The 26,381-nt window shown below is 37.4% G+C and overlaps 1 protein-coding gene across 2 annotated transcripts in view; it reads left to right on the top strand.

The window, feature by feature from the left end:
• NME7 (NME/NM23 family member 7) overlaps positions 1–26,381 on the top strand; it is a 247,373-nt gene that overhangs the window by 85,756 nt on the left and 135,236 nt on the right. For both annotated transcript variants that reach the window (XM_019976176.2, XM_070768118.1), the window contains exons 8-9: positions 19,389–19,453; positions 22,979–23,047. In XM_019976176.2, the coding sequence (XP_019831735.1) occupies positions 19,389–19,453; positions 22,979–23,047 (134 nt within the window). The remainder of the gene's footprint in view (positions 1–19,388; positions 19,454–22,978; positions 23,048–26,381) is intronic.

The following is a 26,381-nucleotide window of genomic DNA, read 5'->3' as shown; positions in this document are numbered from 1 at the left end:
TCAGGACTGATTTCCTTTAGGATTGACTGGTTGGATCTCCTTGCTGTCCAAGGGATTCTCAAGAGTCTTCTCCAACACCAAAACTCAAAAGCATCAATTCTTTTTTTTTTTTTTTTTTAACCAATACAGGTTTATTGAAGCAAAAGGGGAAACACAGGAAGTTCAAGCTATAGGGAACTTTGCTTCTTAGAGAGTTATACTTCACTAGCTAATTTAAGGAAATCAGGGATATCAAATAAAGGAAAAACATGCTAAGGAAAAACTAATCTTTTCAAAAATCCCCCATTAATCTTTCTACAGCATGTTTAAAAGGTGTTAGCAGTTATTTTAAGTGCAATGTAAATTAGATTAATTATTCTAAACAATTCATATTTGAGACTTGGGAAAAGAGAAACATTTTATTTGACTCTCTCAGCCCCTAAATGTGATGCCCTGTGCTTTCTGGAGAAACTCAGTATTACAAATAAAGCATAAATGTACTGATCTGAGAGGATAGGGAGGAAGTTTTCCCATTTAGAAAGTTGTTCCTTTGTCGAAGATAAAGTGTACATAAGTGTGTGGATTTATCTCTTGGCTTTCTATTTTGTTCCATCGACCTATATTTCTGTCTTTGTGCCAGTACCACACTGTCTTGATGACTGTGGCTTTGTAGTATAGTCTGTAGTCAGGCAGGTTGATTCCTCCAGTTCCATTCTTCTTTCTCAAGATTGCTTTGGCTATTTGAGGTTTTTTATATTTCCATACAAATTGTGAAATTATTTCCTCTAGTTCTCTGAAAAATACCATTGGTACCTTGATAGGGATTGCATTGAATCTATAGATTGCTTTGGGTAGTATACTCATTTCCACTATATCGATTCTTCCAATCCATGGATATGAAATTCTTCCAATTCCATATCCAATTCATGAGATGTTTCTCCATCTCTTTGTGTCACCTTTGATTTCTTTCATCAGTGTTTTATAGTTTTCTATATATAGGTCTTTAGTTTCTTTAGGTAGATTTATTTTTTTTTTTCTTTTTTTTTCTAATTTTATTTTATTTTTAAACTTTACATAATTGTATTAGTTTTGCCAAATATCAAAATGAATCCACCACAGGTATACATGTGTTCCCCATCCTGAACCCTCCTCCCTCCTCCCTCCCCATACCATCCCTCTGGGTCGTCCCAGTGCACTAGCCCCAAGCATCCAGTATCGTGCATCGAACCTGGACTGGCAACTCGTTTCTTACATGATATTTTACATGTTTCAATGCTATTCTCCAAAATCTTCCCACCCTCTCCTTCTCCCACAGAGTCCATAAGACTGTTCTATACATCAGTGTCTCTTTTGCTGTCTCGTACACAAGGTTATTGTTACCATCTTTCTAAATTCCATATATATGCGTTAGTATACTGTATTTATGTTTTTCCTTCTGGCTTACTTCACTCTGTATAATAGGCTCCAGTTTCATCCACCTCATTAGAACTGATTCAAATGTATTCTTTTTAATGGCTGAGTAATACTCCATTGTGTATATGTACCACAGCTTTCTTATCCATTCATCTGCTGATGGACATCTAGGTTGCTTCCATGAAAAGCATCAATTCTTCAATGCTCAGCTTTCCTTATAGTCCAGCTCTCACATCCATACATGACTGCTGGAAAATCCATAGCTGTGACTACATGTTTTCTAGGTATTCACAGAGTATTTAAGGAGGAACAGGATCCATGCAAGAATAGATGCTGAGTTTTGACAAAATACTACTCCCCTTGTTTATTTTTCATGTTCATGTCTGTTAGAGGACCATGTAATTTTAGAAATGTCATTAAGTAATGCTGAACATAGTTAGAAATGTTCTGTGCTGTGAGTGCTAAGTTGCCTCACCAGTTGCATCTGACTCTTTGCAACCCCATGGACTACAGACTGCCAGGCTCCTCTGTCCATGGGATTTTCCAAGCAAGAGTATTGGAGTGGGTTGCCTTTTTCTTCTTCAGGAGATCTTCCCAACTCAGAGATCAAACCTGCATCTCTTAAGTCTGCTGCATTGGCATTGGCAGGTAGGTTCTTTTACCACTAGCACCACCTGGGAAGCCCAGAAATGGTCTAGACTTGAGGAAAACATATCTCAAAGAGTTTGCAAAGACAGTGTGTTCCCATTCTGCCTTTGGAGGGATCTCTGGTACTGATTGATTGTGTATCCTTCTTATTCCTCCTCTGCAGAAATGCCCCTGTAATTGCACAATGACAGAGGAAGACAACTTTCTTCTACTTAGGCTTTGGTCTTGTTCTTTGGTCAGCTTCCTTCCACTAACCCAGGAGCAGGACCCATCTCTCCGGAGCTGGGGCCCAGGGATTTGGGCCACATCATGTTACTTTATCAGGAGATATTTTAAAAATGAAAAGCCATGGTAGCATGATCTTGTGTGGTAAGGCTTTAAAAGATGACTCATGTTCCATGACAGATTATAAATGAGGAAATTCTTACAATTTAATTAGAATTGATTCTTATGAGGAAGAAAAAAGGCATACATCTAAAGAAGGGATGGTACCTTACAGAAGTCTAGAGAGCTTGGGTTTCCAAATGATGTGTTAAAAGACGAGAGCAGTTGATACTTATGAGAAGTGCTGGAAGATATGATCTGTGTCATTACTTTTTGCGTTGTTTAATAAATGGTACACTGCTTTTCTGCATATTCACAAAAGCTTCCTACTCTAGAAAGCTTGTGGTTCAAAGTTCTCACTTGTTTCGGTGGTTAGTTCATTTGTACCCTGTCACCACCTTACATCAACTACATCTCTGTGTTGTCATACAGTGGCTTGTGTGTGCCAAATGGGAAGTTATTTCTCCTCAGCCATTTTCATGGTGGTCATTACAGAAGAGCGTAGTTATCAAAGGAACACTCTGCAGTGTCTCTTTAGGATAATCTTAAGGGTCTTTTTTCATTATTGAAATGTAGTTTACTTACAGTGTTTTGCTAGTTTCTGGTATACAGCAAAATTATTCAGTTATATATATATAAAAATAACTGAGTGTTATGATTTTTTCTGAGCACAGATGTTCACTTTAAAATTATTAAACTCTTACATATTTTGCCTAAAACAAGTACTTTTTATATTTTACAGTAAATATTTAGAAACTGGGCAATGCAAAGAGTAGATGGTATTAAAAGTGAAGCTGTAGTCGCTCAGTCTTGTCTGACTCTTCACTACCCTATGGACTGTAGCCTCCCAGACTCCTCTATCCATGGAATTCTCCAGGCAAGAATACTGGCGTGGGTAGCCATTCCTTTCTCCAGGGGATCCTCCCAGCCCAAGGATCAAATCCGAGTCTCCCACATTGCAGGCAAATTCTTTACCATCTAAGCCACCAGGGAACCAGTAGATGGTATAGTATGTTCTGATTTCCTTAAAAACAAACAAACAAAAAATATATGTATGTGTATTTGTATGTACGTTTAGTATTTCTAGAAGAATATATAAAGTCTTAATTATAGTAATTTCCTCTAAGAGGAAGGACTGAGAATCTGGGGTGGAAAGGAGATTTACTTTCACCATGTACCCCTCTTACTTCCATTTTGCTTGTTTTCCAATGAGGCATATCTTTAAAAATTGTATAAAAAGGGGTAGGGGAAATTAAGACCTAAAATTCAGAACTTAAGAATTTAAGACGTGTTTGACTTGTTTTTTAAGATGATGTAGGTATGGAGTAATGGGATTAAGGAAGAAGTGGACTAGAGATTAAAGTCATAGGCTTTTCAGATCATCTTCGCCTTTTTCATGGCCAGGAGAGTGGTAATTGTGATGCTCTCTTGTCCTCAGATCTTTTGCTCCCAATCATAGTTTTCAAACTTTAGTGAGCATCTGGATAACTGGATCTGGATTGTTAATCTCTATTTTGAGATTCCTGGGCCATACCTTTAGAGTGTTTGACTCAGTATGTCTTCATTTCTGAAATTTCCAAGTCAGGCTAATGCTGCTGATGCAGGGACCACATTTTGAGAAATAATGGTCAGCAAAACTGCCCCCTACATAAGGACATGCTGGAAAATAAACCAAAAATGGAGGCCCATACCCAGTGCATATAAACTATGCTTCTAACAGATGAGGAGCAAGAGTTATATAATTTGTGGCATTATGTCTACTTCTAAGCCTATCTATGAATGGCAATGTAATCTTGCCAACTGGGGAAATTAGATAGAGTCATTTAAGGTCAACAAAAGAATCAGTGTTTTTGTAATAAGATGTCTAAGTTTGTTTCCACCTTAATGGTGACTTTGGATAACTGGAATAAAGAAAATAAATGTTCGTATTTTTAAAAATTGTGCAAAGACAAGCTTCAAGAGTCCTTTTCTTTATATGTTGTAAAAATAGAACACAAAACAACAGAACTAATTTTATGGAAGGGAAAAGACTTGTACTTGGTTTTGTTCATTTTAGAGTTAATGGACCCATGGTTTTGAATTACCTTTTCAGGCTTTTCTGGTGCTTGCTTATAAAACTAACAAATTTCTATTGGTAAGTTATAATGTAGTCACTAAGTTGTGTCCAACTCTCCTGCAACCCCATGGACTGTAGCCCACCATGCTTCTCTATCCATGGGGTTTCCCAGGCAAGAATACTGAAATGGGTTGCCATTTCCTTCTCCATGCGATCTTCCCAATTCAGGGATCGAACTTGTGTCTCCTGCATTGGTAGGCAAGTTCTTTAAAAGACACTTGCTCCTTGGAAGAAAAGCTATGACCGACCTAAACAGTGTATTAAAAAGCAGAGACATCACTTTGCTGACAAAGGTCCATATAGTCAAAGCTAGGGTTTTTCCAGTAGTCATGTATGGATGTGAGGGTTGGACCATAAAGAAGGCTGAGCAGTGAAGGATTGATGCTTTCAAACTGTGGTGTTGGAGAAGACTCTTTAGAGTCCCTTGGACAGCAAGGAGATCAAACCAGTCAATCCTAAAGGAAATCGACCCTGAATGTTTATTGGAAGGACTGATGCTGAAGCTGAAGCTCCAATACTTTGGCCACCTGATGTGAAGAGCTGACTCACTGGAAAAGACACTGATGGTGGAAAAGATAGAGGGCATGAGGAGAAGGGGGCAACAGAAAAATGAAATGGTTGGATGACATCATCCACTCAATGGACATGAGTTTGAAGAAACTCTTGAAGATAGTGAAAGACAGGGAAGTCTGGCATGCTGCAGTCCATGGGGTTGCAAAGAGTCGGACATGTCTTAGCAACTGAACAGCAACTGAACAGTCTTAGCAACTGAACTTAGCACTACCACCAGGGAAGCCCCTATAACATGTATAGCACATGTACAACCATATTCATGAAAATCTCCTAGAAACGTGATGTCTACTTCCAGTGGGACTTGTGCTTTCTCCAGCCCTTCAGAAGAGGGACTGGTTTCTTTCTTTCTTTCTTTTTTTTTCCTTTCAAGTGTTTATTGGCCATTTTCTTTGCAGTTCTGTGAAATGATTCTATAGGTTTCTTTCAAGATTAGAAAGAATCTCCCACTGCCTGGAAGCTGGCAGTAGTATCCTGTAGTTTAAAAATGTAGCATTGCTTTGTGATTATGTGATAGACTTGTTTTCCGTGGTAACCTGGTATTAACTTTGGACTTCTGATGGTCTGTTTGCCTAATACTACAGAATTTTCAGTTTTTGCCCTGTCAGCTTGGTACCCTGCTTTGTTTTTCTTGGACTGTCCATGTTTTAAAATTGTAATCTTATTTCAACCCTGCTGATGCTGATTGTTCTTGGCTTCCTTTGCTATGCTGAGTCCATCCTTTTTTCCCAATAAGGAGGGGTTCTTGATGGCCTTTCCCTGGAGATTTTTAGATCCGATGGGTCTTCTCTGTTGCTCTAATGTTGGTGTAGAACCCGCCTTTACTATTTTCTACTCAATTACATTGTGATGAATTTTAATATACTGAGTTACCATATTGTGGGTGCATCTGTAAACTTATATTGGTTACTCTTTTTATTGCCTTGTAAGGAATTTCAGATTACAGTTGTTAGGACATTGGTAAGGAAGTGTGTATTTTAGTTGTGGGTGTGTAGTAGAAGTGGAGAATCAGAAATGCTTTTCGATGAATTAGGTCTGTATTTTATAAGTCTTCTTGCTACTGGAATGAACTTTATGATCAGCTAATGAATTTGAGATCCTCTAAGACGTAAGTTGCCAGCTCTCAGTTTAATAATTCTGCTGAATTCAAACTCTCATCTGCAATTGATGTCATGTGATGCTACAATATTTTTGCTTACTAGCCAGCAAAATATCATAACAGACATTTGAAGCCAGGCTGATCTATGGATTTATCTTTTGATCTGATTAAGAATTACTGGAAGATTATCAGTGAAGTGGTCTTGCCTAGTGACATATTGCTGCCTAAGAAACAGAAAGCTTTTGCACCTGGCTTTTATGCCTCAGTTGATTTGTTATGTATGTTTGCTATGATTAGTACTAAATTCTTGCTCTTGAATTCAGTAATGTTTGTTATTTCTTTTGTATTTTGGCATTGAAAATTAAACTCAAACTCTTAATGATTAGTTTGCTTTACACTAATCACATTTTAAGGATAAAACAGACCTATTTTCTAATGAAATAAAAGATTTAAAATTGAAAAGAAATCAAATTCTTTCATTTTGCTTTAAATTGATTATTAGTATTAAACATGATATCTATTTATAAATCAGTTTTGTTAGTTCATGCATTCTTGGCTGTATCAGTATTAAAACTTCTGTTTCATAGGTCTCACCCTGATGTTTCACAGGTCTCAGCTCAAATACAATGCAAGATTCTTTTTTGACACTTCTTTAGCTTCCATTTTTATTTCTCACCACCCCTATTTAGTGTAAGGATTGTGGAGCATAGCATCTAAATTGTGATGAATTGTCTTGTACAACAGGCTGGCTGCTGCTTTTTAAAGTTTTAATTAGAGTGTAGTTGACTTACAGTGTTCTGTTAGTTTCACATGTACAGCAGAGTGAATCAGTTATGTATATATCCACTCATTTTTAGATTCTTTTCCCATATAGGCCATTACAGAGTGCTGAGTAGAGTTGCTGTGCAATATAGTAGGTCCTTATTGGTTATCTGTAAAATAGACAAAATACATAATATGGTACCATCTATAAAATAGAGACTATCTTTAAATGGGGAGTTATAAATTGACTTATCCTACATTTGCCATTTTGTTTTATGATTTTTTTATTTCAAAAATTTGATGTAAATATAAAGTGTTGTCTTTTTTCCCCTTGCAGAGGTTTTTATAGGCAAAAGTTTGTTTCAAATTCTACTTAAAGCTGTACATATTCTTTATGAACCTATAGAAGTTGTTTCACTAATATACATACTCATCTACTAAGACAGAACTCAAGCTCTTTACACAGTTCACCTCATACATTTCTAGGAGTTCCTAGTCAGAGAGAGAGGCCTTGCTTTGTCAAGTGTAAGGACCCTCTTCTTCCCTCTTTTCTTGCTCAGACTTCCTCCTATATTTATCATGGTGCTTGCCAGGCATGACTGGCTTAGACAGCAGTGGCTTTCCTTCTGAGAACCAGTGGGGTTGCCAGGCCCTATTGTGGCTCTAGCTGGGTATAGAGCTGACCCTATTATCTGCTTCTCACAGTCACTGCATCAATCTCATTCACTGTGACATGACCATTAGCATTAGTCTCCTGGAGGTGTGTCTGTGACAGAATAGTCTCCTGTCAAATAGAACATATAAAATGTTTGCATTTTAACAGTACTGCTGAAAATTAACTTCACGCTAGTTGTATTAGCCCAGCTGTGTATCCTAACACACTGGGATGATTATTAGCTCTAGTACTACTCTACTGGGGCTTCCCTTGTGGCTCAGCTCAGTTCAGTTGCTCAGTTATGTCCAACTCTTTATGACCCCATGGACTGCAGCACGCCAGGCTTCCCTGTCCATCACCAACTCCCAGAGCCTGCTCAAACTCATGGCCATCGAGTCGGTGATGCTATCCAACTATATCATCCTCTGTTGTCCCCTTCTCCTCCCCACTTCAATCTCCCAGCATCAGGGTCTTTTCCAGTGAGTCAGTTCTTTGCATCAGATGGTCAAAGTATTGGAGTTTCACCTTCAGCATGAGTCCTTCAGATGAATATTCAGGACTGATTTCCTTTAGGATTGAATGGTTAGATCTCCTTACAGTCCAAGGGACTCTCAAGAGTCTTCTCCAACACCATAGTTCAAAAGCGTCGGTTCTTTGGCACTCAGCTTTCTTTATAGTCCAACTCTCACATCCATACATGACTACTGGAAAAACCATAGCTTTGATTAGACAGACCTTTGTTGGCAAAGTAATGTCTCTGCTTTCTAATATGCTGTCTAGGTTGGTCATAGCTTTTCTTCCAAGGAGCTTTTAATCTTTCTTTTAATTTCATGGCTGCAGTCACCATCTGCAGTGATTTTGGAGTCCAAGAAAATGTCACTATTTGCATTGTTTCCCCATCTATTTGCCTTGAAGTGATGGGACCATATGCCATGATCTTAGTTTTCTGAATGTTGTTTTAAAACAACTTTTTCACTCTCTACTTTCACTTTCAGCAAGAGGCTCTTTAGTTCTTCGCTTTCTGCAATAAGGGTGGTGTCATCTGCATAACTGAGGTTATGGATATCTCTTCTGGCAGTCTCGATTCCAGCTTGTGCTTCATCCAGTCCAGCATTTCACATAATGTACTCTGCATATAAGTTAAATAAGCAGGGTGACAATATACAGCCTTGACACACTCCTTTCCCAATTTGGAACCAGTCTGCTGTTCCATGTCCAGTTTAACAGAATGTTTGCATTTTAACAGTACTGCTGAAAATTAAATTCATGCTAATTGTATAAGCCCAGATGTGTATCCTAACACACTGAGGTGATTATTGGCTCTAGTACTACTCTACTGGGGCTTTCCTGGTGGCTCAGTGGTAAAGAATCCACCTGCCAATGCAGGAGATATGGGTTTGATCCCTGGATTGGTAAGATGCCCTGGAGTAGGAAATGGCAACCCACTCCAGTATTCTTGCTTGGGAAATCCCATGGACAGAGGAGCCTGGTGGGCTACAGTTCATGGGGTCGCAAAGAGTCGGACACAACTTAGCGACTATACAACTACTACTACCCTGCTGCTGCTAGATGCTCAGTCATGTCTGATTGAGCCACCAGGGAAGTCTCTACTGCTGCTTACATTACCTAATAATGCTGTTGTTTGCCACTGGCTGTTCTAAGAATTTTACATATTCAGACACATTTAATCATTGTGACAACCCTGTGAGGTAGGTATTACCCCCTTTTACAGACGAGGAAAGAAACTGAGACTGTAGAGAGGTTAGATTGATATAGGCAAAGGAGATGGCTCTTCAGACTGAAGTGTTCACCAGCCCTTACATCTGTGGCCTGGAGAGCAAATTGACACACTTGGTCCCTGGCCAAATATCTCATGTGTCGTCATTGCCGATAACCGTCCTCTCTGTGTGCCGCACGTTTACTCCTCTTTGGCAGCTGTACAGATAGAACAACTCATTTCAACTGTGGGTTATTATGAGCAATGTAATCCTAATGAAACACATAAGGGGTGCCTTTCAGTCTAAGAGCCCATTTTTGCAGGGGTGATAGCAGATAACAGAACCAAACGAAGGCAGGTCTGTTAACAGTGATTTATTTACCCTGACCAGGTACAGATTGGAGGGAGAAACAACAGATTCTCAAAAATGTATACTGTATTTCAATTTATGTATTTATTTAAAACTGGGGAAAAAAAACCCACGTTTATTTCCATTTTGAATTCAAGCCATGTTTTCATTGTAACTGTTGGGAGAAGCTTGTCTCAGTCCTGAAGACTCGCATCATGTTGCTGCTTTCATGCCCCTAAATGTCTTAAAACATTATATTAGGACCTCATTATACTTGCCTTGGTGACCTAGGGTCCCTAGTGTGCGCTCAGTTTGAGCTCAGTTGTGTCCAAATCTTTTTGCGACAGCATGGACTGTAGCTCACCAGACTCCTCTGTCCATGGGATTTCCCAGGCAAGAATACTGGAGTGGGCTGACATTCCCTACTCAAGGAGATCTTCCCAACCCAGAGATCAAACCTGCATCTCCTGCATTAGCAGGAAATTTCTTTACTACTGAGCTACCTGGGAAGCCCCTGGGGTACTTTATGTGACACTTATGCATCCATCCTGGATCATATAATCCTGATGCCCTTATTTTCTTCCAAATGATGCAAACCATGTTGTGGTATATGATTTAAATTGAATGAAAATCTTTACTGTCCTTTTTATTTTATTGATACCAATTGGTGTTAAAGTGCCTGTTTTATTCAGTTTCCTTGCAATTTTATTTCCCTTATTTGGTTCCAATCTGTTTTTTTTTTTTTTTTTAATAGTTAAGTCTACTATTTCTAAAAATACTGTTTGGACTTCAGTGTACCTGAATATTTATCATTAGTTACTTTTCTTACACTCTCCAACCATGATCATTTATGAACTTTATAGACAGAAGTGGTAGTTGCTCAGTTGTGTCTGCTCTTTGTGACCCCCATGGACTGTAGCCCACCAGGCTTCTCTGTCCGTGGAATTCTTCAAGCAAGAATACTGGAGTGAGTTGCCCTTCCCTTCTCCAGGTTCCCAACCCAGGGATAGAACCCAGGTCTCTTATAAGCAGGCAGATTCTTTACTGTCTGAGCTACTGGGGAAGCCCTAGTAGACAGAAGGGGAATCTTCAAATTTCAGTTTTTGATTATGTGCCTATGCTTATGATGTTTTTCAAAGATATTTGCTGACTTTAATTTTTTTATTAGAAAGCACACATCAGAGTACTGCAGCTTTCAAAATGTACTGTTTCTTCTTTATCACCCAGCTATAGCCTTTTTTCCCTCAGGCTACAGTGTATCACCTCATAAAAAGGGGGCTTGATGAAGACACTGTTAGTACAGCTGACAGAAACCCAACTTGAATTTCCTATTTGTCTCATTTAAGGATAGTGCTGGAAGTAAATTAGGGGCTGAGTTTGGCTTAGGGAGACTTGCTCAGTATCTTTGTTCTCTCTGGCTTTTGACTCACTTTAATGCTTGCAGATTAGCTTTTAATAGCACTTTGGGAGAGAGGTTGGGTTGCCAGCAATGAGAGTCTCATATACTTAGAAGCATAGTGGAAAGAGTTGTTTTTCCCCTGACTCTAGCTGAGAAATTCCAGGGCAGAAGTCTGATTGGGTCAGGGAAGGTACTCTGAATTGTACCAATTCTCGGCCCATTCCTGGGTTTGGCCCAGCCAGCTGAGTGCTATGATTGACCTTGTTTAGGTCTGGCCTCCACTTCTTGACCACTGGCTGAAGCTTGTGGTTATAGGGTCATGTAAGAAGATGGCAATTCCCTTTCCAGTCAAATGGTTTAGTTTTCCTAAGAGAGGGTAGGAAGCTCCTAAACCCAGGAGAAGCAAGCCTTTTTAGAAAGATGAAGTAATAGATGTATTGTTGATGACTGGATGGAGGGTGGCTGCTTATTAAAAAGGCTTTAGAACAGTTCAGATGAAAGATACCAGGATATGAACTGAGGAGGAGTGGAGATGGAGAGGCGATTTGACATTCAAAACATTTAGGTAGCATTCATGGAGTTATAAGCAAATTATTAAAAAACAAGTTAACTGTGCAAACACCAGCCAAATAAGCACCTGCTTTGTTTGACCCTTTTGAACATGTTTGCTGTGGAGCATGCAGTTTTACCTTTTTTGTTGTTTGTTACCTTATTTACATAGTTATTGTCATTTGTTTAGTCAGCTGAACATTTTCTGTCTAGAACAAAGTAAAGGACATAAGGTTATTGATTGTCGTTTCAAGCTGTTAAACACAGAACAGTTTTCTTAAATGCCTCTTTATCATGCCTCTGCGCATAACCAACTGAATATTAAAAAAAGCAGTACCCTTGAACTCATGTCTGACTGTTCTTGGCACAGTGTCAGGGCTGCTTGGACTATAATTTTTATTGGTTTATCTGTGAATAGAGTTATTCTGTTCAATGTGTAAATATGACCTACAGGGCATAGTTTAATGTGATTTATAGATTTATACTAGATTGTATATTTCTCTTTGTATTGGTGAATGCATAGGACTAAATATGACTTTCATAAAAAAAAAACCAAACAAACAAACAAAATAAATAAATACGACTTTCATATTGACATCAGGATTCTTATGTAATCGTGTAAAATTTTTCTTTATTATTATAAATAAGATCTTTTCATGTATCCTCGAGACCAAATCTCATAAGTACTAAGCATTTATTTGCGTTTTAAAATGTGTTGACATTTGGACCCATGGTGCAGAAGCAATGGTGTGTAAAACTGCTGGCACCTCAGCAAAGATCAGGATAGTGGTAGCAGACTGTACCAGTGGTCAATATATTTTTAACCATCTTGTGTTTGCAGAAAAATTTAAAAAGCCGCTTTCACTTAAGAATATCCTTGATGAAACAGTTAAAATTATTAACTTAAGTTTTGACCCTCAAGTCAAAATATTTATAATATTCTGTGTGAAGAAATGGGAAGTATGCATAAAGCAGTTTTGATCCATATTGAAATGTAATGTTATCTTTAGGAGAAATACATATACAGCTGTTGTACCATTTTTACTTGAAAGAATGACCATCTATGGTTATTCAGATAAGGCTATTTGGCATTTTCTTTAAAATAAGCCTGTCATTTAAAAGAAGTGACAACTGGAAATAATTGTTGCTCAAGATAAAAATCCAAAAGAAGATAAAATTACAAGTGAAAATTAGAGTTAAGAGTTTGGAAAACTGTATGCACCATCTTGAACAGCTTCCCAATACTTAGACTATTCTGATGAAATTGGTATTTGACAAGTTTTCGATGTTGTGTAGTAGAGTCAGCATTTGGAAGATCTGCATAATAGAATTTTCCAAACAATGTGTATAATGTTACAAAATCATGCAAGGATAGAAGATTAATACAGAGTATAAGATAGACCAGTGGATTTTAGTGTAACAAGGTTAAAAAACGTTCATTGGTAGAAGTTTGAAATTATATGTTGCAGTGAGCTTTTAAGAAACTACTTCTTGTCAAAGAAAGAAGAATATATAAAATTTTATTAGACTATTAAAATACTACATTTTCCACCCAAATCTACATATTTTAAGCAAACAACACAGAGCAGCAGACTGAAAGTTGAAGCAGATGTGAGAAGGCAGCTGCTTTTCGTTAAATTAGAAATTAGAGATTTTTTAAAACATGAAACTATCTCTCCTCCCTAATTTTTTATTGTTTTGGAAAAGTCATTTTTCTCATAAAAATTGTATTTATGTTAAAATATAAAGAATTTTTGTTATATTTAAATTAATAAATATTTTAAAATTTACTGTTTTAATTTAAAATACAGCAAATATTTATCAATATAACCTAGTACATAAAAGTGTTTTAGAATTTTTAATAATTTCTAAGAAGAGGTCCATGAAACCAAAAAGTTTGGGGAACTTTTGGCCTATAGGATGACATTCAAACCTCTGTATAAGGTCCAAGAGTCCTTCTACCAGTGTCTTCTGCCACCTCTGCTATGCTCTCTCCTGTCTCATTTCCCCTTTCCCAAAAGAACCTTGCTATTTTACTTCTCCATACATTTGCTGTATGCTCTTTTTGTCATGAATATCCACTTTCTTTCAGCTGTCTGTCTAAAGTTCTGTGTTTGAATACCTCTTAGGACATTTATCTGTATAATACCCCTTTCATAAATTCTACTTTATTTAAAATTAATATGACCACTCCAGCTTTCTTATACTTATTGTTTGCATGGTATATCTTTTTCCATCCATTTATTTTCAGCCTACCTGTGTCTTCATATTTAAACTTGCTTTCTTATAGATATCATAATTGGATCTTGATTTACTAATGCATCTAAAATCTCAACCTTTACTAATCTCATTTATGAGGGCTCCGACCTCATGACTTAAGCACCTCCCAAAGGCACAACCTCCTCCTACCATCCATTGTTGTTTAGTCACTAAGTCGAGTCTGATTCTTTGTGATCCTGTGGACTGTGGGCTGCCAGATTCCTGTCCAAATCCCCTGTCCAAGGGATTTCCCAGGCAAGAGTGCGTTGCCATTTCTTCTCCAGGGGATCTTCCTAACCCAGGGATTGAACCCGCAGCCACCAGAGAAGGCCCCTATCATCACATTGGGCATTAATATTTCAACATATGAGCTTAGATAGTACACAAAAACTTAAATCATAGCAAGGGAAAAGAGGAGGCAAACCTTTAACCTGTTATGATTGTAGGTAAGTGAAAAATGAAGATTAATTCTGAGTAAGAAGAGCTTGTGGTGGGTAGCTGAGACTGAAGATGTAAAGACTGTTCAAAATATTTCAGGGTTTCAAAAGACACTGGGGAAAGAGTTAGAAGGTGGTCTGATGGTGAGAGTGAGAGGAAAAAACAGACCAAGGTAGAAAGGAATAAATATGTGGAAAGAGATATGAAAGAAGATTTCATGTTGGAGGAGGGTGATTCTCTTCAGAGCTGGAATTGAAGCTTTCAGCCAACCTCTTTCTCTCCTTTTCAAAAGGCTACTTATATCATGAGAAGAGAATAATCATCTAGATGTTTTCCCAGGCAATTTTGTTTATATATTTTTTTACATTTACCTTGAATTCATTAGAATTAATGTTTGTATGTGGCATGAAGTCACCATGAACTTTTTTTTCTTGAATTGTTAAACTAAAAATTAAAAAAAAATTTTTTTCCCTTCTCTAATTTTAATTACTCCTTTACAATTTTCTGGTGTTTTCTAACTGTGCTCTGAAGAGTCTTAGAGTGTCTCAGACTCGCATCAGGCCAAGAGCTATGATTGTTTCTTTCCTCTGGCTATTTCTTTTATTAACTTTGTTATTCAGTGAGCAATGTTTGTCAGCCACCTGCTACATCCATGCTAGCCTAGTGACACCAGTGTCACTAGAGATACCATGAGTCTTATTTTCATTTTATTTTTTTAAAATTTTATTTTATTTTTAAACTTTACAATATTGTATTGGTTTTGCCAAATATCGAAATGAATCCGCCACAGGTGTACATGTGTTCCCCATCCTGAACCCTCCTCCCTCCCCATACCATCCCTCTGGGTCGTCCCAGTGCACCAGCCCCAAGCATCCAGTATCGTGCATTGAACCTGGACTGGCAACTCGTTCCATATATGATATTATATGTATTTCAATGCCATTCTCCCAAATCATCCCACCCTCTCCCTCTCCCACAGAGTCCAAAAGACTGTCCTATACATCAGTGTCTCTTTTGCTGTCTCGTACACAGGGTTATTGTTACCATCTTTCTAAATTCCATATATATGCGTTAGTATACTGTATTGGTGTTTTTCCTTCTGGCTTACTTCACTCTGTATAATAGGCTCCAGTTTCATCCACCTCATTAGAACTGATTCAAATGTATTCTTTTTAATGGCTGAGATACCATGAGTCTTAGAATGAACATGGCACTTGCCTCAGGAAGTCACATTGTCTAGTGAGTTTCACATATCAGGCTTCCATACATTCCTTTTTTCCTATTAAAACTGGCAGAAAGACTGATATGGAGACCCGGTAGTTTTGTGATGTTAAGCAAATTTTATTTATCTTCTCCAAATCTTCATATAGTCTCCTTCTGTAGTCGAATGGTAATCCCCGTTTTAGCGTATTGCTGTAAGGATTAAATGGAATAACTTCCGTGAAAGGGCTAAGTTCCCAACAATTAATTTACTTTCTTCTTTTCTTATCTATATTTTTCCTATTGATAAAAGTCTTGAAATTTTGGTTATCACTCCTGTGTCCAATGTCAAATGTCATCTGACTATTTGATACAGATTACTAATAGGTTGGGGCTTCCCAGGTGACTCAGTGGTAAAAGATCCGCCTGTCAATGTAGGAGATGCTGGAGACACAGGTTCAATTCTTGGGTTGGGAAGATCCTTAGAAAAGGGAATGGCAACCCACTCCAGTATCATTGCCTGAAATACCCATGGACAGAGGAGTCTGGTGAGCTACAGTCCATGTGGTCTCAAAAAGGGGCGGATATGACTGAGCATGTACATGCAAAACTTCTCTTTCCTAACCCTCTGTTGATACGACTTTCTTTAATATCGTCATACCATCTTGCTTAAGCCAGCGGATTTATCTTAATTGCCAGGGTGCTTAATTTCCTTTCATTCTTAAAGATCCCTATATTCCAAGAATTTTCCTTTCCTTTTCATATTATACTACTACTGTGATATTTTTCTTCTTGATTCTCTTGCAAATGTCCTTTTACATGTCTTTATTCATTTAAAGAATTCATTCTTCATTCCCCACACTTCAGGTATTTTCTCAAAACTCATTCCTCTCATCTCTCTCTTCTTTTGTTTTTCCCCTTATTTTTATCAAACAAATACTGATCTCTTCTCATCACTTCAACTCTAACCTCTCTATGCCTCATTATATGTCTATCTATTGGAAGACCCCACATTACCAATTTAATAAAGGGAGTTTATTCATTCATTCCTTGATGATTTTTTCTGCCATTGGATATACTGTCTTCTCAGTGTTCTGCTCTAAAATTCTGTTTCTGTGTAAAAATTAATTCAGTATCTTTGTTCTTAATTCAGTTTCATAGCTTTGTTTTCATCTTAAAAGTGTTATCATTCTTCTGGTCACTTAGTCTCAAATCCTTTATTCTTTCATCTTCATGCTCTATGTTCACTTTAGTCTTATTACTTTTTTTTTGGAAATATCTTATATTCATTACTTCTTTATTTCTTTACTTCTACCATGCAAGTCTAATCAGCAGAATAGATGATGTCAACAGCCTTTACTATTCTTTCTGTCTCTTATTCTTTTCTTCAGACCAGCTCACCCATTATTATTACATTAATAATCTTCTTATATTCTCCTGTTCACATTTTCAGTGATTCATTTCTTTTGGCTGTGTTTCTTATGAAGGAAGATTTTTCTCACTGGATTCTCAGTGTTGATATAAATTATTTTAATTATAATGTAACTTAAGTATGTCCACATATACAAATAAATGTAAACTTTTGCACATACAGCTGTATAACTAAAACAGTTTACAGATTCATTACAAACAAAACTATAAAATCGATAAAATTTAGGTTAACATTAATGGGACAAAAGATGTTTGTGGAAAATCAGTAAGTTCAACATGAATATGGCGCTGAGTATTCTGCATTTGGCAGGGACCTAGTGTACTCTTGAAACTTCTGAGAAAGCTTTCTTTCTACAGCATGCTATTGTATCATTTGGCCTTCAGTTGGTACTAATGTATCTTTTTAGAAATAGATCTGTCCTTGTCTTTTTTGTTTGCTTGTTTTTTCATGCCTCAGCCAGCTGTGATTAAAATAGCCTATTTGGCAGCAGTAAGATAATAAATAAAAATACACATTCAGGCACTGATACTACTTATTTGTTACTGATACTAGTTATTTGGGATCATTAGGTAAGCATCAAGATGATCCAGAATAGGGAGTGTGTCTGTGTGTGTAATGTGTGAAAGAGAGAAAAAGAATTTCAGTTCACTTGAAAAAAAGAAACTTAGATTTTTATAGGAGACTAATGGAGAAGGCAATGGCACCCCACTCCAGTACTCTTGCCTGGAAAATCCCATGGGCGGAGGAGCCTGGTAGGCTGCAGTCCATGGGGTCGCGAAGAGTCGGACACGACTGAGCGACTTCACTTTCACTTTTCACTTTCATGCATTGGAGGAGGCAATGGCAACCCACTCCAGTGTTCTTGCCTGGAGAATCCCAGGGACGGGGGAGCCTGGTGGGCTGCCGTCTATGGGGTCGCACAGAGTCGGACACGACTGAAGTGACTTAGCAGCAGCAGCAGGAATGGAATCTGAAAAATCAGTTCTAGACCTTCAGAGTCTGAAACCACCATTATAAAAATTGCTATTTGTGGCACAAAGACCAAATTCTTCATGTTGACATCCAAGGCCTTTATAAATTTGGGTTAAATCTCTTTTCCTTTTTAGCTTTTTTCTTTTTTGACCTCTTACTATTGTATATGGACTTCCCGGGTGGCACCAGTGACCTGGGAATCCACCTGCCAAGCAGTAGACCTGGGTTCAATCTCTGGGTCAGGAAGATCCCCTGGAGAAGGAAATGGCAACCCACTCCAGTATTCTTGCCTGGGAAATCCTATGGACAGAGGAGCCTGGCAAGCTACAGTCCATGGGATCGCAAAGAGTCTGAAGGCACACACTGAAGTGTCTGAGCACACCCACAGGCACTATCGTGTACACAGGTTCACATTTTCCCCAGCTTTATGCCTTGTCTCTTTTTATACCTTTGTCCCTATATAATCCCATCTGTCTATAACCTTAAAGAGCTAGTTCCTGCCCTCATTTCCCATTGAAGCTTCTGTTCTCCTCTTCAGTTTTAATTTGACGTTTCTCTGCCTTTGAGTTCTTTTGGACTCCTTCCATATCTGGTACTTTAATACCACATTTTTTTATAATATTAGTTTAACTTTGATTTTCGTAGTTTTTATATCACTAGACTTCAGGTTCTTAAAAGTCTTTTGCATAATCTTCAAGATTGGTTTTGAGGAGAACAGACTTGTGGACACAGTGGGGGAAGGCAAAGGTGGGATGAAATGAGAGAGTAGCATTGCAACATATACCTTATCAGGTGTAAAACAGATAGCTGGTGGGAAGTTTCTGCATAACACAGCTCAACAAGGTGCTGTGGTTAGAGGGATAGGCTGGGGGCAGGACTGGAAGAGAGGTTCAAGAGGGAGGTGATATATGAACACTTATGCCTGGTTCACGTTGTTGTATGGCAGAAACCAACACAACATTGTAAAGCAGTGCAAAACTAATACAATATTGTAAAGTTTAAAAATAAAATAAAATTAAAAAAAATAAATTTAAAAAATAGTTTTCAAAACTGAAAAAAGTGATTTTCAATATTCCTGAAGCACTTTACTAAACATTTGGGATTGCAAAATCAAATGGGGTTACTGAATCAAATGGGGTCACAGTATTAGAGGCCTAGATTTCCTGGGCAGTTTGTGTGATTCACTCTTACATAGTATAAGCAAGTGTTAGTTGCTCGATCTTGTCCAAGTCTTTGTGACCCTGTGGATTTCAGCCCATTAGGCTTCTCTGTCCATGGGATTCTCCAGGTGAGAATACTGGAGTATTCCCCCTTCTACAGGGGATCTTCCCAACCAAGGGATCAAACCTGGGTCTCCTGCATTGCAGGTAGATTCTTTACTGTCTGAGCCAACGGGGAAGCCCAAGTGTTTAAGCAAAATACTTTGATATAGAAAATTTGCATTTCTATAAAGCTAAAATGCCTTAGAAATTTTGTATTTTTGCAGTCATTTGTTCTGTATTTTCAGGACTTCTGGGAAAGATCCTGATGACTATCCGAGATGCAGGTTTTGAAATCTCAGCTATGCAGATGGTAGGTAGTTTGCAAGAGTCATTAACTTACTAATGAACTGTGTGGTTTTTGTTTTTTTTTACACAGTATGCTTTAATACGTTTTACATTGAATTTTCTCTGTGCACTTGTGAACTCAACACATTAAAAGCAAAAAGATATGTTGAACATGATAACTTTTAGTAAAAAATATTTTTGAAATGATTTTACCAGTATAATCTCTCACAGAGAGCTAACTGTCCAATGGTACATCTAATTTAAGCTTATAAAGCAGATTTATATAATTCCTGGAACTTTAGTTGCAAAGTAAATGCACACTGAAACAATGCATTTAATTCCTCCAAACAAGAAATAGTTTTAAGCTAAGTACTTATAATGAAATTTTGTTGTCTGGATTTGTGACTAAGAAGAGAATCAATTTGGCTTTTTCCCTGACCAGGACCTTTGCTGGTTTCTGGACTTTCTCTCAGGATCTTTAGAATTAGCACATTTCAGCCCCTCTCTTGGCAGTCACACCAATAAGCCTCCGGAGTCCACAATCATTCAAAATCGCCCTGCTGACACATTTCCAGGAAACCCTTCACTGAAGAAACAATATTAACTTCTCTAGAGCTCTTCTGTGTCTTTGTGGTACACTTATCATTGCATTTGACAGATAAATTGGTACAATTATTATAGGAATCCAATTAATAATTTGCATTTTACAGTTTTTGAAAAACAGCAAGTTTGTGTTGTTATGGTAGTGAATTACCAGTTCCGGAAAGAATTTTCATACCAGTTTATTTTCTCTTTCTCTGGAAAGGAACTCCTTTTGATTTCTATGAAGTCTGCATCAGCCCAGATCAGAGGTCAGGGCACTGTCTGGGGTTCTGCCTGTTTTGTATCCCAGATTGGTGGGAATGCTCATAAAATGAGAAAAGATTAGATGTATCAGCTAGTTTGCAAAGTTATCAGGCACAGCTTGGAGACAAATGAGAAATTTAATATTTGAAGAGTCTTGCCCAGGACTGTAATGAAATTGATAGCAACAGCGTTCTCAAAGTATTAGCTTGGTGATGTAGTCAGCCACAGGATTATGGGATCTAAGCCTGCTTAAGTAGTAATCAGTGTGAACATTTTAGAATTAAACATTAATCTAACTCTAGGCTTACAGCCTAGCATAGTGATTGCCCATAGTAAGTGCTCAGTGGAAAAGAAAGAATAATTTGTTTTAAAAAAGATTAATTGAATTTATGGGGGAGGCATGGTAGTTTAATGGCAATCAGAATCATTGTGATTTTTGAAATCAGTAAACCCTATTTCTGAATCATGGATCTTCTACTTTCTAGGTTATAAACTTGGCCAGATTTTAACCATTCTTATCTTCAATTTTCTCAACTAGAGAATGATAATATTATTTGCCGCTATGGTTTATTTTGTGCACTAAATAAATTAAAGCTACACAATACTTTGAAGAATTTCCAGTTCAAATTACCAAATATTTAATAAATTATACCTTGTTATTTGGGCTTTCCTGGTTGCTCAGATGGTAAAGAAACCACCTGCAATGCAGGAGGACAGAGTTTGATGCCTGGGTTGGGAAGATCCCTGGGAGAAGAGAATGGCAACCCACTCCAGTATTCTTGCCTGGAGAATTCCATGGACAGAGGAGCCTGGCAGGCTATAGTTCATGGGGTTGAAAGGAGTCAGACAAGACTGAGCAACTACTACTTTCACTTTTCACCCTGTTATTATTTTATAATATTAGTAATATAAGAAGTTATATGAATATTGAATAAGATATTGAAATCAAACAAGTTCCCTCCCTGTAATAGCTGTGTTGCCTATGCAGAGTACATCATGTGAAATGCCAGGCTGGATGAAGTACAATTTGGAATCAAAATTGCTAGGAGAAATATCAGTAACCTCAAGATATGCAGATGACACCACCTTTGATGAAAGTGAAAGAGGAGAGTGAAAAAGTTGGCTTAAAGCTCAACATTCAAAAAACTAAGATCATGGCATCCGGTCCCATCACTTCATGGCAAACAGACGGGGAAACAATGGAAACTTTATTTTGGGGGGCTCCAAAATCATTGCAGATGGTGACTGCAGACAGGAAATTAAAAGACGTTTGCTCCTTGGAAGAAAAGCTGTGACCAACCTAGATAGCATATTAAAAAGCAGAGACATTACTTTGCTATCAAGGTCCATAGCAGTCAAAGCTATGGTTTTTCCAGTGGTCATGTATGAATGTGAGAGTTGGACTATAAAGAAAGCTGAGTGCTGAAGAATCGATGCTTTTGAACTGTGGTCCTGGAGAAGACTCTTGAGAGTCCCTTGGACTGCAAGGAGATCCAACCAGTCAATCCTGAAGGAAATCAGTCCTGAATATTCATTGGGAGGACTGATGCTAAAGCTGAAGCTCCAATACTTTGGCCACCTGATGCGAAGAAGTGACTCATTTGAAAAGACCCTGATGCTGGGAAAGATTGAAGGCAGGAGGAAAAGGGGACAACAGCAGATGAGATGGTTGGATGGCATCACTGATGCGATGGACATGAGTTTGAGCAAGCTCTTGGAGTTGGTGATGGACAGGGAAGCCTGCTGTGCTGCAGTCCATGGGGTCACAAAGAGTCGGACACAACTGAGTGACTGCACTGAACTGAACTATGAAAATAAATAGTTTGAACTGTTGTCTGGGTAGGGAGAAGCTCCGTGATCTTCAATCCTGGCAACAATAAAAGGACAAAGTAGGGAGGAAAACAAAAGTCTGTGTCTAATTTTTAAAAATTGAAAGTTTTGGTTCTTGAAACTCTAGAACTTAATGAAATTTTATTTTTAAGTTTGAATCCAGCCTGGATAAGAATGAGTCATTGTAGCTTTACCTTACTAGCATACTCTGACAATTCTTTCTGAAGAATAGTAGGATTTTCAGATGAATGGTATCAGTGCTTTATTATGAGCCAGACTAACTAAGGGCTTTTTCTGAATGCCTGGGAGGATAAGAGTATTATTTCCAGGCCCCTCTACAAAATTTGAAGAAATTTTCTTTGGTAATGTTGCTTTCTTTTGCCATTGATCTATTGATAAACAAAATTACATTGTGCCTATGTCTTTTTTGTATGAAGAATGAGGTTTTTTTTTTCAATAGATAGATTACAGTAGTTGAGAGCCCAGTCAGTGGGATCAGACAGTTTGAGATGGAATGCCAGGTAGTGAAGGTTATATTACCCCACTGAGTCTTCACCTCATTCGTAAATTGGAGATGTTAACATTACTTACATTGTAGGGCTATTGTTATAATTAAATAAGATGGTACATGAACAGCACCTGGAACAATGCTTGATATATTAAATACTCAATAAATGTTACAAATAAATTCTTATTTTTGATAAACAATAATTTATTATTGATGGACTGAACTTTAATACTTCTTCAAAGACTAATTTCTTCAGGGTTTAAATTTTAAAGAAAATATGTCTAAGAGAACATAAATATTGAGTGCTAAGTGTGATTCATTCTATTTTTTTGGTTGACTTATGTTTTTCTTTTTTTTAAAATACAGTTTAACATGGATCGGATTAATGTTGAAGAGTTTTATGAAGTTTATAAAGGAGTAGTGTCTGAGTATAATGTAAGTACTGAAGTAAATGTAAAGTATTGGTATTGAAAACTTGTGTATCTCAGATTTTGTAGATCTCAGTATAATTTATAATCGTGAAAGTATTCCTTGAAGTATTCACAGTTCTGCCAGTTGACAACTGATCATACCAATGACTGGAGTATTTTTATCCCTGAGAGCCAGTGGTTCAGTTTTTAAAATATGATGCTGTTTCATTTATGGAACAAAAATATACAGAAATCCAAAAATCACTTTGCTGAGATATTGACACATTAAAAAAATTTTTTTTATTATTATTATTTTTTTTACTTTACAATATTGTATTGGTTTTGCCATACATCAACATGCATCCGCCACGGGTGTACACGTGTTCCCCATCCTGAACCCCTCTCCCACTTCCCTCCCCATACCATCCCTCTGGGTCATCTCAATGCACCAGCCCCAAGCTTCCTGTATCCTGCATCGAACCTGGACTGGCAATTCGTTTCTTATATGGACTCTATGGGAGAGGGAAGGGGGGCATGATTTGGGAGAATGGCATTAAAACATGTATAATATGATACTGACACATTTTGATAGGCTTCCCTTGTGGCCCAAATGGTAAAGAATCTGCCTGCAATGCGGGAGACCTGAGTTCAATCCCTGGGTTGGGGCTATCCCAGGGCTAACCCACTCTAGTATTCTTGCCTGGAGAATCCCCATGGACAGAGGAGCCTATAGCCCAAGTGGGCTACAGCCTATGGGGTCACAAAGAGTCCAAAACAACTGAGCGACTAAGCACAGCACATGGAGATAATATTCTCAAGATAGAAGACTGTTGAAAATGCTTTAAAAAGTTGAGAGCAAATAGTTCTTGATGTAGTTGCACAGCAGTTATTTCATAGCATAGTCTATTTAATGATACAAATGCAGATAGAATCATCTGAAAATACAGTGGAGAGTGAATAATAGTAAGACTTAAGGGGAACTGTTTAGAGAGCAGTGAAATTCATTCTTGAAAACAAGACTGTATTCAAATAAACCAAGTGTTGTTCCTTAAAATAACACATGACAGATATTTAATCAAAGCTAGTTTCCTTCCCCTTTTATCAGATTAGATACATTTGTGCTGGTGGCCTGCCTCATCACACTTATTCCTTTATAGGGCATTTTGCTCTTTTTTTTTTTTTCTTTTTGTGTAAAGTTCACCCTGACAGTGAGACTAGATTCCCCTCTCCTCATCTCTCTAAACCCTTTCCTTTTTACCTAGTTTTTAAAAAATTTATTTCTAATTTTTTTTTAATGTATTTATTTATATTTGGCTGTGCTAGGACTTCATTGGTGCACGGTTTTTTTTCTCAAGTTGCCAAGAGTCAGAGCTGTTCTCTGGCTGCGGTATGCAGGCTTTTCGTAGTGGTGGCTTCTCTTGCTGGGAAGCACGGGCTCTAGGGTATAGGGGCTTTAATGGCTGTGGTAGTTGTGGGGCATAGGCTTAGTTGTTCTGCGGTGTGTGGGCTCCTCCTGCATCAGGGATTGAACCCGTATCTTCTGCATTGACAAGTGGATTCTTTAGCACTGAGCCAACAGGTAAGTCCTCAGCCTACTTTAGGAAAGGAAAAAGGCACTGGTCCAAGAGCTGGCCCGAGCCTTTCTCCTGTTTAGCCGTACATAGTAAAGACTGATGATGAAATCTTATATTTTGCATTTAGCATACTGGTAGTGTTCTACCCTTCTTTAGAGGAACCAAAGTGCTTTTCCTATTGTTACAGCTTTTCAAACTTTAATCTTATCAGCTTCTTCATTTTAGAGTTAAGCCTTTTCTTTTTTTTTTTCTTTTTTTAAATTTTATTTTATTTTTTAACTTTACAATATTGTATTGGTTTTGCCATATATCAAAATGAATCCACCACAGGTATACATGTGTTCCCCATCCTGAACCCTCCTCCCTCCTTCCTCCCCATACCATCCCTCTGGGTCATCCCAGTGCACCAGCCCCAAGCATCCAGTATCGTGCATCGAACCTGGACTGGCAACTCGTTTCATATATATTATACATGTTTCAATGCCATTCTCCCAAATCATCCCACCCTCTCCCTCTCCCACAGAGTCCAAAAGACTGTTCTATACATCAGTGTCTCTTTTGCTGTCTCGTATACAGGGTTATTGTTACCATCTTTCTAAATTCCATATATATGCGTTAGTATACTGTATTGGTGTTTTTCTTTCTGGCTTTTCTTTTTTTGAATGGAAGAAATTTTAAAGTGTGTTCTTAACATCATTTATTCAACCAGTGACAACTGTTTTCCATTTTAAAAATCTTTCTTTTTTACATTTCCCTTCTTTTATGTGTTACATTAACTTTTAAATATATAGTTAAAAGCAACTACCTTTGTTAATGCACATTATATTGTAGTTTTACTGTTTATAAGATAGAGAGACTCATGGATACTTATCTCACAGTACCTTTGATCCTGAGTTATATTCTCCTACAACAGCATATAGAATTGAATTGGTGAACATTAATGTTTTATATACATCTGAAGTAGGTCATATTTCCTGTTGGTAAACAACTTAAAAAAAAAAAACTTCTCTTTTAAAATTTACTTGTTGTTGAGGTAACATTGGTTTATAACATTATATATCAGTTTCATGTGTACAACATTATATGCTGTGTTTTATAAATGCCATACATGCAATTTTTATATAGTATATATTTACTCTTGGAATTTTTTGAACTCAGGATTCTGGAGATTAAGATAAATGTATTACTGGGTGAATGTGTCATTTTTCCTGAGAAATCAGGAATTTGAATGCCAGTAGCAATGTTATACTTTAATGTCAAAACAGCTCAGAATGATTGGTGTTGATGTACTTTCTTCTGTTTATTCTTCTCAGTAAGATATCATCTATAATTATTAATTAAATCTTGTAATATTAATAAAAGAACCTACTTAGGAGAAAGAACAGAGGGACTCTATGGAAGGGAAAAACCACTTTATTCCAGACTAATTATTAGTCTTGTGAGTAATTTTTAGTAATGGTTATAATTTTTATTCAGCTTAAAATGGCTTATTCAGCTTAAAACATATATTTCAAATGGTTGGTTTATAACAGTCTGTTAATGGGAGAATGCACTGGCTCATATAATATGAGCCAGAGTATATCAATATCCAGGTATCTTTGAGATGTTACTATATTTATATGATACAAAATTTTACTGAAGCTAGGAAAAGTTATTTCCTTGAAAAATTTTCCCCAAAGGGAAGTAAGAGTGTTTTTATCCCAGTAATAGCTTATTGAAATAAATAATATTCTTATGAGTGATTTATAGTGTGATTCTTTAAAAGTTCTTGTCTCATTCATTCTG

Source organism: Bos indicus, chromosome 16 (assembly GCF_029378745.1).
Source record: "Bos indicus isolate NIAB-ARS_2022 breed Sahiwal x Tharparkar chromosome 16, NIAB-ARS_B.indTharparkar_mat_pri_1.0, whole genome shotgun sequence".
Taxonomy (NCBI): Eukaryota; Metazoa; Chordata; class Mammalia; order Artiodactyla; family Bovidae; genus Bos; species Bos indicus.
The sequence above is the reverse complement of the archived record's forward strand: the minus strand, read 5'-3'. Positions and strand labels throughout refer to the sequence as shown.